Source organism: Amblyomma maculatum, chromosome 11 (genome assembly GCF_055883805.1).
Source record: "Amblyomma maculatum isolate TAMU_Amacu chromosome 11, ASM5588380v1, whole genome shotgun sequence".
Taxonomy (NCBI): Eukaryota; Metazoa; Arthropoda; class Arachnida; order Ixodida; family Ixodidae; genus Amblyomma; species Amblyomma maculatum.
The window spans coordinates 64,633,389-64,650,549 of record NC_139354.1 but is presented as its reverse complement, the minus strand read 5'-3'; the positions used below and the strand labels follow the sequence as shown (position 1 = coordinate 64,650,549).

The 17,161-nt window shown below is 43.7% G+C and overlaps 1 protein-coding gene across 1 annotated transcript; it reads left to right on the top strand.

Annotated features, from left to right (window-relative positions):
• Nucleotides 1-205: 205 nt before the first annotated feature.
• Nucleotides 206-14,930, top strand: LOC146173985 (venom metalloproteinase BumaMPs1-like). Its single transcript, XM_084585311.1, has 9 exons — nucleotides 206-311; nucleotides 2,454-2,626; nucleotides 3,146-3,238; nucleotides 5,822-5,960; nucleotides 12,339-12,499; nucleotides 13,116-13,187; nucleotides 13,264-13,391; nucleotides 13,475-13,527; nucleotides 14,866-14,930. The coding sequence occupies exons 1-9, from the start codon at nucleotides 263-265 to the stop codon at nucleotides 14,928-14,930; spliced, it is 933 nt and encodes a 310-aa protein (XP_084441437.1). The 5' UTR covers nucleotides 206-262.
• Nucleotides 14,931-17,161: the final 2,231 nt, after the last annotated feature.

Genomic DNA, 17,161 nt, shown 5'->3' with positions numbered 1-17,161 from the left:
TTGACAAGAACTCGCATGGAGAAAAGACGAATGTCAAGGTGCAGTTACCGGTGGTTTTTATGCTGTGTCCGACATGGACGTCAGCTGTGTACGCAAGAACCACGGAAACGCGCTCGCCTGCACTACTAAGCCTACAAACGCTGTCAAATGAAAAAAAAAAGTTAGAGTGTATTGACAAACGGAATGTCACGTAGTTGAGATACAATTGTTTAAAAGGATTAAGTGCAGACATCAACCCGCCGAGACCGTCGCCTTCATCAGTATGAGCTCAACAAGAGTGTTCGTACTTCTAGTAGTGTCGGCCGTCCAAGGTAGGTACTAAAGTAACTTTCGTCTGCTTTTCCCTGATTTCTTTTCACCCGAGCATTCTTCATGAGGTTCTATGGCTTTAACAAGAGTTCTGTGCTAAGCCACTACACATAGCTGCCTTTATTGGGCATGCAAAACCTAAAAGTAAATCCCAAGTTGGAAATTCCTGACAGCATGATGTTTTACTACCATTTGCCAGCCAATTCGTTAGCCGCTCGACAAAATATGATGACATTGGAGTGATACATTTTCTTCAAATCTTTAATGTTAGTGTTTTTGAAGGAACAAAGTAGAATTTGCGCTAGGCCTACATGTTTGGGACATCTGTACGTCCCTGCAATATATATTATACATTCATCTGCATAGAGAGGTATTCTTGCAATGCTCCTAAAAGGCTAGTCTCCACGACGAAGTTCATTTACGGCAATGCAAATTTACGAATTTCGTACAATGCCCTTCAATAAATGCCACATTGCATATTTGGGGTATGCGGGAACGTAGAATTGTTATGGTAAATTAGCGTTTTATTAAGAGAAAATTTTTTAATAATACCAAGTGTATGCCGTAGTTTTAATGCGGTATGGCTTGAATTATTCTTATGCCATTTGTTCATCACGGCTATACTATACCTAGCGAATTCATTCACAACAGTTGTATGATCTCACCATCTACAGAGAAATAGTACTGCAATTTCTAGTCATTTGCCACAGGCCACCAAGAAGCTAGGCTACTGTCGCAGTATTTTGTATAATCAAGTCCCCATTCCGGTCATGCAGGATACTGCCTGTAGTTATTCAAATTTACGTGCAATGCTTTGTGCTTATTCGAAGACAACCACTACGAATACATTCATCACTGCATGTCTGGCGGTTTAAGACAGCGACAGCATATTGACGATATCATCCTTGTTGTTTTCTTGAGGACCTGGACTAAGAGGTCCTCCTGGGAGTGTTTACATTTTTTTTAATAAAGTTTTTTCCTCCCCCTCCTCCTCCTCTTGAGGAAGTTAAAAGCGTTGTAGTATCAAGGTCGCACTTTGTTTAATCAAAGTTGGCAGCTATCATGGCAGCTTTTCCCTTTCACACTATACACCTGCAGCCCGATCTTGCTCGTTAAGTCAATATTATTCATTTCGCTTTCAAAAATAGTTATATTTACCGAGAAATTGAGTTGCTGTATTCAGCAAAAGACACATCTTGTGGTTGGTATCGAGACAGTTTGTATAATCGAAAGTACGAGAGTTAGACGGCACTTTCTGTGAATTGCGAAAAGTACAGTGTGTTGACTATATCTACAGTATATAATATACACCAGCCAACATGTGCTCACACATCGTACACCCAAATATTTAACAGTACTGAGCGACCGTCGACTGTCTGGTGCAGTGACATCGAGCCGAAGGAAAGGGGAAATCGGGAGAGGAAACGAGAATGGAAGCGTAATCATGCCACCTGAGCCAGTGTCCGCTGCTTGGCTACACTGGCTCACCCTCAATGGCAGCCCCTCGAATCAAGTTTCGTTCCGAGTTCTGAGAGCTTGTTCTATCTGCTCTGCGCATTTGGCTTTGACTGGTGCAGACTTATAACATTCCATGTACTACACGCTCCGCGGTTGTCGCGAGGAGTTTTCTTTTAGCACCAATCGATGTGCCGATACATAAATGTCCTCGATAAAATTTTTATCCGAAAGTAATGAGGGCAAACAGTTATTGTGCATGCTAAGTTGTTTATTGCAAGTATGGGCTCTTCATTACCGATATTATCCGCATTATATGCAGTGGAAAAAGAAACAGTGGTAGCCTATTGGGGTGGCGATGCATACCAGTTGACTGTGGCTGGAGCTGCTTCGCACTAATCAGAATAGCCTAGCAAACGAGGCTCACGGCAGAAGCAGGAAGTGTATATCACGCGTCTTTCGGTGCAGCATTTCCAAAGAGTCTTCAATCACCCGGTACTGTTTAAGAATTTTCCGGATGAACGTCTTAAGGCCCCACAAAGAGCTGAAACGGTGCCTAGGCAAGAAAAAGAAAGTTGAACCTTCAAAGAAATACCCTAACTGAAACTTTAAATGCATAGCTTTTTGCGATGCCTAATTCTATGTGCAGCGAAGGTGAGGCTTCTTATACATCTGAAATTGTTGTTCAGGCCTTCAACCACCGAAGCTTGTCTACCCTCGGCTTCTCGAGGAACGCTCGCCCGATGGCAAGATGGTCCTGCACTTGCACGATGAGCTGACGCTTAACTTGGAAGCAGCATCTGTTGCTGCCCACAGAATGCGTGTTATCACGGAAGAAAACGGACGTCCTGCGATGAAGTTTGTATGTGTATATATGAAATTTTAAGTGAAGATTGTTGCTTTTTAAGTGATATCAACTTGAAAGTTGTGAACATTTCTGGAAAGAAACTGCAAAGACATACTTGAATTGGAACGTTACAGCGATGACTGCTTTTATCTCAGTTGTTACATCAAAAACCGAAAATGTAGAGTATCACTTACTGTGATAAAGTTTCTTTCACCTCCTCGCATTACGTGCTTCAAACAGCTGCAGTGATAAAGTTTTTTCATCTTGGCTTTAAGCCAAAGCTGCATTGCATCAGGGGTTAGTTGAGGTATATTCAGGTCCAAAGACACTGAAGCAAGTATGGCACCATTTAGCTACAGTTTTAGCACTCGATATGCAAATATTATGTGCCGTGCAAAGCAACAACTGCCATTTTTATTCAATGAGTTTGATAGACCTAACTTAGGGCTAATTCGAAGAGTTCTTTGTGAATAACATTGTATTCAGCTTGCTGAATATAAAAGGCATCTTCATGACTATTTGACACACGCCTAGTACGACGGAGAAGAGATCAACCGCAACCTTTACCAAGACGCCGAGAAAATGGCGACGGTGTCCCTCAAAGCCAGTGGCAAAAGCGTCCAACTGGTAAGCCATTTCATATAACTAGATACAGTTTGTAGAGGTTCAACTATTCCTGAACCGTGCTTAACAATAGCCGATCCATCGGCCAAGCCATCTGCCGAAGCCGTAGTCACTGCTACCTCTACGATCTTGGCTCGCTTCCGCACTTGTTAAGCATCTCGGCAATGGCCTGGCCTGGCTTCTCATTTCTCGATGTCTTTGGCAGCCTGTCTGGTACCATTGCGGTCTCTGTCTTTAGCTAGAGTGGCGTGCACTATGCCACGCCGTTTCTTTTCGCCATGCCGTCTGGTGGTTCCCTCGACACTACGCTCGCAGACCTCTCCCACACTCGGCCAGGTATCGCATGTGCATGGCGGTTTTACCTAGGATATATAACAGAGTGGCGAGATGGCACTTCTTTAATAAGACGATGTTAGCTGCTGAACGTGATAATGTGTTACAGTTTTGAACTACGTGTGCTCGGCTGCAAGGATCGGTGTATTGAAAAAAGTAACAGATTTGAACAATTTATAACGATATGCATTGGATGTAAACTGGCTCACTTCTGCCAATTCGGCCCGACTGTAGATTTTGTGTGATATAGGCAATCGGCGATAGTATGTAACTCTGGTGTGTTGAGTAGGCAAACTAATCTGTTCGCTCTGGGATGGCATTAAAACACAGTCGCGGCGATGCTTTTTTGTGGCGTAGCTTCGGTGAGGTGCATATAAATCTGGCGCATTAGCAATACCTAGTTTGAGAATAACAATGACCTTGCAGAGTGAAGATTATGTTCGCTGCACAGCGTGGGACTTCAAAGTGAAATGTTTGGTGCCAGGTGACCCCTAGGTTTGGCACGCGAAAAGTAGAGCTCACGCTCTAATAATTATTTATTGTTATTAATAAGAACTCCAACTTATGCTTTTGGTATTGTATTCAGTACTTTGCAGTAGCCGGTATTTTGACACCTAGCATATGGTTAGATGTGTGAAACTGAGCAGGCCATTTCAAGGAATAAACTTGCTTCATAATTTGAATGGCACTATTGCTGCCTCTCCTAAGCCAATATTTAGGGACACGTAGAAGTACCTACTTAAAATCAATCACTGAAGGTTGCAATTTTACTAACTAATGGTCACCAGTAAACCTGTTAACAAGACGTTTCGGTTTTTACTTTTTACTTGCAATTCAGTTTTGAAATACAAGAAATTTTAAACCGAATGATTATATGCTGGCATAATCGACTTAGCGCACAGTTCATAATGTTAATGTTCTGGCCCACTTATTTGCGCTCTTTTCTTTGACTTTATTCTTCGCAAATGAGCTTCATTATTGTTTATATATTATATTTAAATTTCGTGTCATTTGTGATTTGGGTTGCCGAGGCTTCATTGCTTTCCTGTCACTCATTCTAGCCTTCGTGCATAATATTAGCGCACTTTTTTCCCTTCGTTTGGAAGTCACGCTGTTATCGTAAGCGCGATGGAAGAATATAGCCTATATTAGTGTTCTTTTATATGTTAGTACTTCTTCTGAAAGTTTCAAGTCTACTGGTAGTAAACATGCTTAAGCGCAACGCAAAACAGTTATTTATGAAAGACAATGGGGGGACGAAGTTATCAGCCGTGGGAGAGGTCTTCCCTGCGGTCGTTTTCCTGAGCTTATATATAGCTAATGTGTCAGTCAGTATACCCAAGCTACCACGCGGTGCCTGTTCTTGATGATTTATCGAACCATGTGAAATATATAAGCGTAATAATGAGTGCGGTAACAGAAATCTCGATTTCTTCCGGAAGGCTTGAATCAAGAAACACAGGCCGCCGTATTTTAACGAAGCTTGCGGCATTATCCAGTCTCCTGCTCTTGAAAATTTGTTCTTAGCATGACGTGAGCGGTTAACGACGTCAAAGTCATGTTTTGGCCGTAGAGTTTTGGCACCTTATTGGTTATGTAACATAAGTATCGGGTTTTATTCTAATGATATGTGTAAGTCATATATTCTTAGAACGCTCTGTAACGTATGCCCTCTTGATACTAATCTGCCCTTTCCGTACTTTTAAGGCATGCAAGATAATTCGGACTCACTAGTTTGATCAGAAATTTTTTGTTGTCGTATTTCTAGGGAGATTATTAGAAAGTAATTACTCAAATGTTAAATGCTCGGGATTTGTTCCTAGTCTTGAATACGGCATGTGTTCCATTGCAATTGCCGGCAAGATGTGTTTGAAAAACCTAGAAGTTTCATGAATGAGCAGCTGTGTGAGTAATTTATTTTGAATTCTAAAGACTGCGGATGAGCCAAGCCCAGTTCACTGCTTTGCACATCGAAGGCTGTAGAGCCTACCTCTTCCACATTTCGAAGTCGTACCTAAATAATTCATAGTTTCTTCAACTAACTCCTCTGAATATTTATTTTCAGTAGGATATACCGGTCCTCTCCGGTATATCCTAGTGGTCTGCCTTGTTGTATATTATTTGAACAGTTGAACATTTTTGAGCAGCTTCAGCAACTTGCAGTGCTGAAGCTACCTGAACAGTGGCAATCTCGCCGATTACATTACACCCTAGGGAGAACTCTAATCAAAATTATTCATTCTCTGTTTTCAGGAAGGTATTGTAGGACCTAAGCACAGGATTCATCCTCTCCCTGCAACGGAACGATCAGAATCTGGGCTGGTTCCACATATGATACACGAGATTGAGCACAAAGAGATGATTGACAAAGTTCTCACCCTCACGGAGGAAAGTACGTGCGTGTTATCATTCGCATGCTTACTTCTTACTTGCATGTGGCTGCTAAGATATCCGTGCAGATGTCTTATGGAAGCTGGCAGACCAATCTAATGCACCGAGCGCAGTCGCATTTTTAGAGTTATGTGCTCATCAACTCATTCAGTGCCTGCGCAATTCTCCAGCCTGTGGTAATCTGTGTAAGGCACTGCAGAGGGTACTGTCAGGTTGATGATGATGACGATGCATTTATGGATAGGTTTGAATAGTGCCTCTGGTACAAAAGAACTCGTTCCATTTCGGGCATGATGTGGAGAGTAAAATGTAATTAGGTAAAAAAATTGGCGTTGACAATTAAGTTTTGCCTTTAAAAGCACGTCAAGATATCGTGTGCTACGATCCCACTTATAAAGCTCATCTTTAACCAAGGGGTATAAACTTACCAGTGTGGTCTAGGAGGAGGAGGAAGATGAGGAGGAAAGGCAAGGAGATTAACCAGTAAAAGCAACTGGTTTGCTACCCTGTACTGGGGGAAGGGGATGAGTGGATATAAAAGTTCTGGTCTAGAGATAAAATAATGTAAGTGTCCTGACAGGCTGATTCTGTTATCGCCCTCATATATGAAAGAAGGACGCCCGAGTTTGCAGATCCTGCCAAACACAACGTCATAGAAACCCTACGACCAGCTAGCACTCGGCTACGCCAGCTGGCGGCTGCCGCTTGCAAGCGCAATGTTCGGGATTTTTCGTTGATGACCCCTACGCATGCGCCGGATTTTCGGTGAACGTAGGCTTGAGTTTTATCGCGTTAATATCAAAATGGCAGGTACCGTGTAGGATGATAGCAGTCATGTACTTTGCATTCGTGATTTTATATTCTATATAACGCATTTATTCCCTCGAGAGTGAAAGAAGAAGGCAATGCTAGAAGACGTCATAAGGTTGGTTACTAAGAGCAAAACGCGATGGTTAGATGGCATTCTCGAGGCATTGCAGATGAAGCTATGTGATGTTAAGAAGATAGTGAGAGACCGGAAAGCGTGGCGTGACATGGTCCATAGGGTCACGAAGAGTCGGACACGACTGAACGCCTGAACTGAAGAGCAAAACTGTGAAATATTGATTGTCGCACCTGTAGTTTAACGCGCTGAAAAAACTTCCAGCATGCGATGAAGCTGCTGGAAAAATTATTGCTATTTTTTTACGGATAAATAATTTCCAAATGATTGTTACACGGGAAGCATGATGTGGCCTTCGGCGGGGCTTTGCGGTTCAGGGGGTAGAGGCCAAGCATAAATTGTGGTCTCAGGGAATCGCCCATCTGGTTCTTTGAACACAGAATAAACTATGTGGGCTGCACAGAAATGCATTAGGGCCTGGCCTGTGGGCAAAACGTGGGCAAAACGAGCAAGCCGCATTCGTCCTAACTCCAATCGAATGTTCTTGAAATCAGCGATGGCTTATCTTAGTGTGCTTGCTGTACTAGTGTTCTTGAATTTATTTGCCTCTTGTCTGATATGTCACGTGTAACAACATTCTATGTTGCCTATTGTCCCTCCCAACCATTAGGAAAGTTTTTCTCTCCGCACTTACTTTCGTATTATATAAATTGTACCAGCGGCGTCAATCTAGACATTTAATAATCAAAATGCAGCATCGATAGGTGCTCATGGATATTTATGGACATGTTGAGAAAGATCTACCTTTCAGAACTTCGCTACTCATACGCGTGTCGCAGAGCGGTAACCATCTGACGCCCATGGTCTATCTTGTTAGCAGCGGAACATATCTCTAACAGCGAATTTGTCGATCCTCTGTGCTTATGTATATATACTCCCAATCTGCTCTGGTGGGAATGTATATATACATATATACATCAAGAGGAGCTGAGAACCACCGACGTTAGATATAATAATAAGAAATATAGTCAAGCGTTGGCTGCAAACGTAGCGCTTAAATCTGCATGTGCGAAGTAGGTATTCTTTTATTGTGGAAAGCAAACGTGCCAAGATACTAATCTGTTTAAAACGTCGCTGTTCATAAAGCGCAAAAAAGAAGTCAATTGGATGGACGAAATTTATCCAGAAGCAATACAAAAAGAAGGCTAATGTTGCCTCTCGAGGACAATTTCTTTTCTGCTGAGCTTCAAAACGACATCGGTATCTGTTACCTTACTTTTACTGTTGACCCTAATACGTCTGTGTTTTTATGGTGCCTGAAGTCTATACATGGCTGCCACCGTTCTCTTGCATTTTGCACTTATCCTGGTGAAGCCAATCCGTTGTAGGTAGACTGTCGCTGTACATTAAGCACGACACTCGGGCTTAAGAACAAGCAGAATTTGAAGAGTGACAAGTAGAGTTTTTGACAGAAACGGTGGCGCAATATCTGCGTGTAACAAGTCTTAACGGGCCCTAATGTTCTCAACAACGCTGGCCCACTTTAGCTCTTCCCTGAACTACCTTGTTCGTTCCGGCCACTTCCCGTAGAAGGCGAAGGTTGTTCGTATTAAACAAAATGCGTGGTTCCTCAGCTTGTAGTCGTGCTTACGCCACAACCGTGCTCGTAGATGCTGACGCCAACGTTGCCGTTGAAGGCCACCATGATGTGCGCTGATGACGTTCGCTCGCTGGGCACGCTTTATTGGTATGACCAGGCAAGAGGGAGAGTGCGCAGGCTGTAAACGCACTGGTCATCTGAGCTTGTGAGCATGCGCATTAAGTTCCCGCTCACCCGCTCCGTTGGTCGTAAACCCGGTCTGGTAAAAGGATCTCATGGTTCTTGACTGCCGGCTTTACTCGCAGATCCTCCTTAACGTAAATGCTCTTGGCTACTCGCATATCACAAATAATACAATTTACGTCAATTATACCCCTCCTGAAAATGCCTTCCTGAACATACAGTGCCAAGCACTTGAGGACAACAGCCAATTAAGGAATACAAGAGCTCTGTATAAGACAATCAAAGATATCAAAGGAAGCTTCTGTGCTAAGCTGGGCGTGATAAAGGACTAACGAGGCAAGGATCTCACTGAAGCCTCAGATATAAAGAAGAGGTGGCAGGAATACACAGAAGAACTGTACAAGAAGGACCCGAAAGTGCAAACCCAACATAAGACAGTTGTGATTACTGATCTCGAGCCGGGCATTCTGAAGAGTGAAGTTGAATGGGCCTTAGCCAGCCTTGCTAAGAATAAAGCTAGCGGAATTGATGGCATTCCAGCTGAGTTGCTTCAAAACCTCAACCATGATGCTGTTAACATTCTGCATACGTTATGTCAGAAGATTTGGACAACCCTGCAGTGGCCATAGGATTGGAGGAGGTCAGTTTACATCCCCATCCCAAAGAAAGGCAGTGCCAAAGATTGTTCCAACTACCGCACGATCGCGCTTATTTCGCATGCTAGCAAGGTGATGTTGAAAATCCTCCAAGGTAGGCTGCAGCAGTGTGTGGATCGGGAGCTTCCGGACGTGCAAGTTGGGTTTCGCAAGGGCAGAGGAACTAGAGACCAAATTGCCAACCTTCGCTGGATCATGGAAAAAGCAAGAGAGTTCCAGAAACCCATCTACTTCTGCTTTATTGATTATGCAAAAACGTTTGGCTGCGTAGATCACAGCAGATTGTGGCAAGCTCTCCAAGAGATGGGAGTTCCAATTCACCTCATCTGTCTCCTCAGGAACCTGTATGAAGGGCAAGAGGCCACAGTCAGAACTGGGCATGGTCTTACTGATTGGTTTCCGATCGAGAAAGGAGTGAAGCAAGGCTGCATAATGTCGCCCTGCCTATTTAACCTATATGCAGAGTGCATCATGAGGAAGGCCGGTCTCGACGAGTCTTAAGCTGGAGTGAAGATTGCTGGAAAACGTATCAACAACCTTAGATATGCGGATGATACCACTTTAATGGCAGAGAGTGAAGTGGAACTCAAGAGACTTCTGATGCGCGTACAAGAAGAGAGTGAGAAGTTTGGGCTTAAACTGAACATTAAAAAGACAAAGATCATGGCGTCTTGCCCTATCAAGTCCTGGAGCATCAATGGACAAGAAGTGGAAGCTGTGACAGATTTTCTCTTCTTGGGCTCCAAGATTAGCTCGGAAGGAGACTGCAGCCATGAAATTAGGAGACGCCTGCTTCTGGGAAAGAGAGCAATGGTTAGCCTTGGCCGCCTAGTAAAGAGCAGAGACATTAGTCTGCCAACCAAGATCCGTATAACTCGTGCTATGGTCTTTCCAGTTGCGATGTATGGGTGCGAGAGTTGGACTGTGAAAAAGGCTGACCGCCGAAGAATTTACGCACTTGAATTGTGGTGCTGGCGAAGACTCTTGAGAGTTCCTTGGACTGCCAGAAGATCAAATCAGTCGATATTGTCGACCATAAGCCCTGACTGCTCATTGGAGGGTCAAATTCTAAAGTTAAAGCGCAGCTACTTTGGTCATCTGATGAGAAGAGAGGAGTCGCTGGAGAAAGATTTGATGTTGGGAAAGGTTGAGGGTCGCCGGAGAAGGGGTAGGCAGCGAACGCGATGGTTAGATGGCATCCTCGAGGCACTGCAGGGGAAGTTATGTGATGTTAGGAAGATGGTGAAAGACCGGAAAGCGTGGCGTGACATGGTCCATAGGGTCACGAAGAGTCGGACACGACTGAACGACTGAACTGAACTGATACCCCTCACACGAATCAGTGCAGTTTTAAGCTGTCACCGTACAATTGCTACCTGTCGTAACGAGTTTCTACGCACAACGCCGACAACGGCGACGTCGAATTTTCCGTGGGGTGGTACCTTTAACGCTATTGCGTTAATATTTGGGTCCCCTAAAACACCTTAAGCGGTCAGTACGATAGAGGTGTGTTCTTGAATGGAAGTGGACGAATACGCGGCCTGCATTGCATAGCACGTGAAGTGCGATTGAGTAGGCAAGCTGCTATGCTGTGTCGGTGGCGTAGTGGTCAGGGCATCATTTCGCGCTAACGCCAAATCAATATCGAAGCGGCCATAAAACGTTTTATTTTTAATTGCGGGATATATTCTCTATATATCTATCGCAATATCAGTCAGTGGAGGTAGACAAAGTTTCTATCACTCTTTATCTTCCCTATTTTTCTTCTTCTTGTATGGGGTCAGTAGACCCGGGTCTATTTAGTTGACCTACCCGTCTTTCCATTCGCAGACTCCTATCTCTCTCTTTTCTTTCCGTATTGATCCTTGATGTCCTCATCTTCTAAGGTCCACCCCAAAGGAAATCTCGTGTCCTGTTGTTCCCGTACGTGGCCACTCCCGTCAAATGACGCAATTTTTCTCATGTGTTTGAGCCTGCGCCATTCTAGGTAGCCACCACTTGTGTTACTCCCGCGGTAGCTAACATCCGGCCTTCACGTCTTTTTTCTGAAAATATGGTCGGGGATTACATTTCTCTCATTCGCCACGTGCCAATCGTGGCAGGCGGTTTAGCTTGAAGACAAAAGCGAAACTCGTGTGCAGAGCTCTGCTAGCGCATCTTGTTCTTGTTTTGTCCTCGGTTTTAGGTGATTGCATACCGGATAAGTGTGCATGCACACTTTTTCGAGATAGGAATAGGGAGAGGCGGTGCCTTAGAGGTTCAATTTTATTGACCGGTTTTCTTTGAAGATGCGGCTTTGGTCTTGCGGGAGGATATACACGAAATGGGGCGAAAGAACCCGGCACTGAAGCCTACGAGAATTTCGCACCTGACTGCAGTGGGCCTTTCGCTGAACCCATCTTTGTACATTGCTTAGACTCAAGGGCGTTATCATCGGTGTTTCGTGAACTTTATTAGAACAGTCCACCTTTTTGCATTATTTAATACCCCTTTTAATCTTCTTTTTGCACATTCTTTTGTTCCATGAGGTAATGACCTACGTTATTATAAAAAATAAAGGTAAAATGAGGGTTCTACTTCCGTTTTGGCATGAAAACTAAAGCCTGATTAGAGTTGGTCGTCTTCTTGAAATGAAGACCAATGATCGTATTAAGAAGGCTTACTGAGATCAAATTGGAACGTTTCCTGTCTCGGATTTAAAAAGAAGTTTCTACGGTCCTTTGAAACGCCAAAATAGAAATAGAAGCACCTAAACTGAAGCACACCTCATTTGTGGTGGAATGTGATCACGTTAGGGATACTTAGCGAAGGTGTCAAGGGGGTAGGTTTGCTTTTCAGAACTTCGTAATTCGGCGTATTATGCGCATAGGCGTATCTTGATCGAGATTGGTTTAGTCCCGATTAAATGTTGGTTCTGACTAGGCGCATATTAAGAAATAAGTTAAATTTTTCGCTTTATTCTACGTTTAAGCGGTTCATGTTCACGCTTCTCTTACAGCGTTTACACGCATTTAATGAATTGTTTGCAAACACGCGTTTTCCTGCATTGTTGCTTAGGTCAACCTACCCACATCTCTGCAAGATCGAATTGGAATGCCCCTCAAATTGTTCCTCCTGAAGTTACCGTCGAGGTGTTTATTGTTTTAGACAAACCACATCATACACACTTCAACAGTACGAAGGATCTCCTTATATATCTTTCTGTGACCTTGAACTCGGTAAGTGTCCCTTTAAGCCCTTTCACCGCATCTTAAAATGAACAAATGACCTGTGCAGTAGGAAATGAATTTAAATTTCTTGGTGTCGAGGCATTCAGGGGAAGAAATTTTGCTGAAAAGTTATGAACAGGTAAAACCTTTCCTTTTGGGAAAGATTTTGGTTGCAACCTTAAAAATCAGTTTCCCGTTAAGATGTCCGAAAAGTTTAGTGACAGCAACGCTTCTATTTTTGAGCTGTTACTTGAATTTGAATACGTATGCTGTGAAATCTATGCGAAAATGCTCAAGTGACAAGAAGAGTTTCGCATCACCTTTAAGGGAGGGCTTCCGTTTACGCAAATGATAAAGGAGAATACTTTTTCGATAGGTAAATATTCTAACGTAAACAGGACGTAGCGCGCTTTTTTGTCCTCCTGGGAATTATAATTATTTTGGGGTAAATCTGAAGCGATATAATCACACCACTTGTTTAAATGCTGACCTTTGCCTCGATCATATGACTTTTTCAAATTCGCTTTGCAAGAGATAATCTAAATTGCATGCATTCTTTGTAAGTTTCACAATTCTGCATTGTAAATAAAATATAGTCATCCTAATGCAGCATACATTTCCGCAGGCAATGTTGAGATTTTCAGACATGGTTAGGCCCAAGGTGAAGCTCATGCTGACAGGCACTGAGAAGAATTTGGTAAGCAAGGAAATATTGCTCGCTAACCGGTTTCCTAAGGTTTCACTGTCAATGACTATATACCGTTCTCATTCAGGGGGAAACATTTATACGCGGGAACAAGATGTATGCGCATGATTCAGGGACTCTCTCGGAATTCAAGGAATACGCTTTTAGGAAGAAAAGAGAATTTGGAACTCCTGACGTTGTGTTCTTGTTCACTGGGTAAGTTTATTTTCCAAGCATGTAACAAAAGCTGGCTGACTCTCTCAAGCAATAAAAAATATCAGTTTGCAACTATATTTCAGACGTGACGTAGTAACTGACGACGCGAACGGAAAATTAAGTAAGGGGGGCTTAGGTAAGTTCATTTTCTGCTCATTACTCCCTCGAAATATTTATTTGTTTTATTTAAACGAAACCTTGCTTGAAATAGAGCATCATGAAAAGGGTTTTAAGAGGCTGTAACATAATCAGGGCTCTGAGCACCACTTCATCAAATTGTCACTCCGATATTATTGATTGTATGGCTTATTTTGTAAAAGTTAACGGTAGGCCGTCGAACAAAGTAATGGATATTTAACTGAAAAGTAATGGATATTTAACTGAGAAAGTTTGCCTTCACATGATTGTCGCCTTTTGAACAAAGCGGGTGGACTGGCTTGGGCCATTTGGTAGTGAACGGTGGTACAGTATAGATTTTCAGATCCGCATCAAGATAGGCGTAAACGAAAGCACTTCATCAACCAATGAAACGGCACCTCTATTTATATTGCACTTGTATATCTTTAGAAGGTTTCACTCCAGCCTATTGAAAAACCAAACGTTCTACGTAGCAATAACCTCATAAAATCTCATCTTAAGAGAACTCTTAAAAGAACGTCTTGTTGGTTATTTGGCGTCTATTCATTATAAGTTAAAGGCGCCAAAACAACACAAAACAACACGTGTTGTTTTGGCGCCTTTAACTTATAATGCATAGACTCTCATATGATGCAAATCATTATCATAAAATATCGTACATAATTTATGATAATGTACAAGAAACTACGAGACCTCATAGAATTATATGTGACTTGTATGTGATTTCTTATGTGAATTGAATGACATTGTGTGAGAAAATGTGAGGTTATTGCCTCATACAATTTTTTCAGTAGGGCAGCGGTGAATGTTCTGCTGCTATGTTACTGTAGTCTAACAATGCAGCCTTGCTTGGGATTTTCTTTCATTGTTCCTTAAGATAGTAAGATATGTTTCGCATGCTCATTGTTAGTCGTATACATCTTGTTTCAGAAGTCTTTGGAAGAACACACAAGCTATTCGCATACTGGTTGAACAGATACACAAAATACGCATCTCAGTCAGTGTATGCAACTAGAAGAAACCTGGTCTATACATGCTTCAGAAAATATCTAGTTCGTAGGTATCACTTATAAAGTACAGTTTAAACTATACTTCAACCATGAACGAAGTTACAAAGGCGTAAAGCATCGACTGTAGCCATACTCGCTGCTGCCGCTTCGACCTTGGCTCGCTTCAGCGCTTCCTAAGCTTCTCGTCAAAGAGCTACTCTGGATTGTCCTTGTTCGATGGTCTCGGCTGCCTGTCTGGCACGGCTGCCTTTCCTGTGTTTAGCGACAGTGGACTGCCACCGAGTTACTTCCGCGGGACTATCAGATTCGGCCTGTCGCTTGTGCAGAGGTGAACGCACACACGCCTAGCCGGCGCACTACTCAGCAATACAGAGGTGTTGGCGCCACATAGCAACTGTTATCCCCATAGATATATCATGCACGCGCAGGGTGACATCACTCACAGACTCCGAGAAAGCTCAAGGTCATGGCGACGGAGATCAAGGACGTTACGATACATGGCGTAGTAGAGCTTACGTTCTTAAAGATGGGCCAGCGTTGTATGTAGAGGCACGACCTTGACCCACAGCTCTTATCAACCATAGACTGGGCTAGCTAGGAGTAGGAGACATCTTTAGTTTAACCTACTTTTTCTTACTCTGAAGGTCACATAACATAAACAAATTATCATTCTCAAAATATTTACAAGAGTTCAACGCTGCTGAAATAAATATTGAGCGAAAGCCTTAGCTGCTGGCGACAGAGCGTTCTTCTTCTCTTTTTCTTCTTCCTCAGCCCACATATAAAGCCCCACTTTAACCAATCCGTATAAGCGTGCCTTAGTGGCCTATAATGGTAACGTGAATGTCAGGGTCCTAGCAGGCTGATTCTGAAATAACCGTCCCATGTGAAACGAAAGACCCAAGTTGGCAGCTCATGCCTAATGAGCCGCTGCTCCGACCGCGCCGCGCCTACCACTAGAGTTGGGAGCTTACCTCTCGCTTCTCTGTCACGTGGGGGCGACGTCACCGCGTCACGTGGGTAAGACATGGCTACCGCCGTGCTAGGCCGACCGCTTAAGTTGGCAGCCCAGCTCTCACCCTAGTATCTCGTGGGGTGTGACGTCACAGTGTCACTTGGGGAAGACGTACGTGGCTACCGCCGCAATACGCTGAAGGCTCGAAACCTAGAGTAGTATTGCTTTCGTAATAAAAGGCCAAGCATCTCATCCTTGCTCCCGCAATAAACATGTGTACTGTTGTCCTCCTACTTTAGCGCTGCAAACTAGCCAGCTGCAATTTTCACCAGAACATATACGTCCAACTGTTTTTCTTGGCTTTTACGTCCGAAAGAAAAGCATGGACTATGAGAGATCCAGTGGTGGGCCAAACATCAGTTCAGTTCAGGCGTTCAGTCGTGTCCGACTCTTCGTGACCCTATGGACCATGTCACGCCACGCCACGTCTCTCACTATCTTCTTAACATCACATAGCTTCATCTGCAATGCCTCGAGAATGCCATCTAACCATCGCGTTCGCTGCCTACCCCTTCTCCGGCGACCCTCAACCTTTCCCAACATCAAATCTTCCTCCAGCGACTCCTCTCTTCTCATCAGATGACCAAAGTAGCTGAGCTTTAACTTTAGAATTTGACCCTCCAATGAGCAGTCAGGGTTTATGGTCGACAATATCGGCTGATTTGATCTTCTGGCAGTCCAAGGAACTCTTAAGAGTCTTCGCCAGCACCACAATTCAAACGCGTCAATTCTTCGGCGGTCAGCCTTTTTCAAAGTCCAACTCTCACATCCATACATCACAACTGGAAAGACCATAGCACGGGTTATACGGATCTTGGTTGTAGACTAATATCTCTGCTCTTTACTAGGCGGTCAAGGCTAACCATTGCTCTCTTTCCCAGAAGCAGGCGTCTCCTAATTTCATGGCTGCAGTCTCCTTCCGAGGTAAGCTTGGCGCCCAAGAACAGAAAATATGTCACAGCTTCCACTTCTTGTCCATTGATGCTCCAGGACTTGATAGGGCAAGACGCCATGATCTTCGTCTTTTTAATGTTCAGTTTAAGCCCAAACTTCTCACTCTCTTCTTGTACGCGCATCAGAAGTCTCTTCAGTTCCACTTCACTTTCTGCCATTAAAGTGGTATCATCCGCATATCTAAGGTTGTTGATACGTTTTCCAGCAATCTTCACTCCAGCTGAAGACTCGTCCAGACCGGCCTTCCTCATGATGCACTCTGCATATAGGTTAAATAGGCAGGGCTACAGTATGCAGCCTTGCCTCACCCCTTTCTCAATCGAAAACCAATCAGTAAGGCCATGCCCAGTTCTGACTGTGGCCTCTTGCCCTTCATATAGGTTCCTGAGGAGACAGATGAGGTGAATTGGAACTCCCATCTCTTGGAGAGCTTGCCACAATCTGCTGTGATCTACGCAGTCAAACGCTTTCGCATAATGAATAAAGCAGGAGTAAATGGGTTTCTGGAACTCTCTTGCTTTTTCCATGATCCAGCGAAGGTTGGCAATTTGGTCTCTAGTTCCTCTGCCCTTGCGAAACCCAGCTTGCACGTCCGGAAGCTCCCGATCTACATACTGCTGCAGCCTACCTTGCAGGATTTTTAACATCACCTT

Bases quoted from the DNA above. Each gene is read 5' to 3' on its own strand.
- LOC146173985 (XM_084585311.1), top strand. From the start codon at position 263: ATGAGCTCAACAAGAGTGTTCGTACTTCTAGTAGTGTCGGCCGTCCAA. The intron at 13,188-13,263 runs GTAAGCAAGGAA...GTTCTCATTCAG, and splicing joins CAGGCACTGAGAAGAATTTG to GGGGAAACATTTATACGCGG. The intron at 13,528-14,865 runs GTAAGTTCATTT...TCGCTTGTGCAG, and splicing joins ATTAAGTAAGGGGGGCTTAG to AGGTGAACGCACACACGCCT.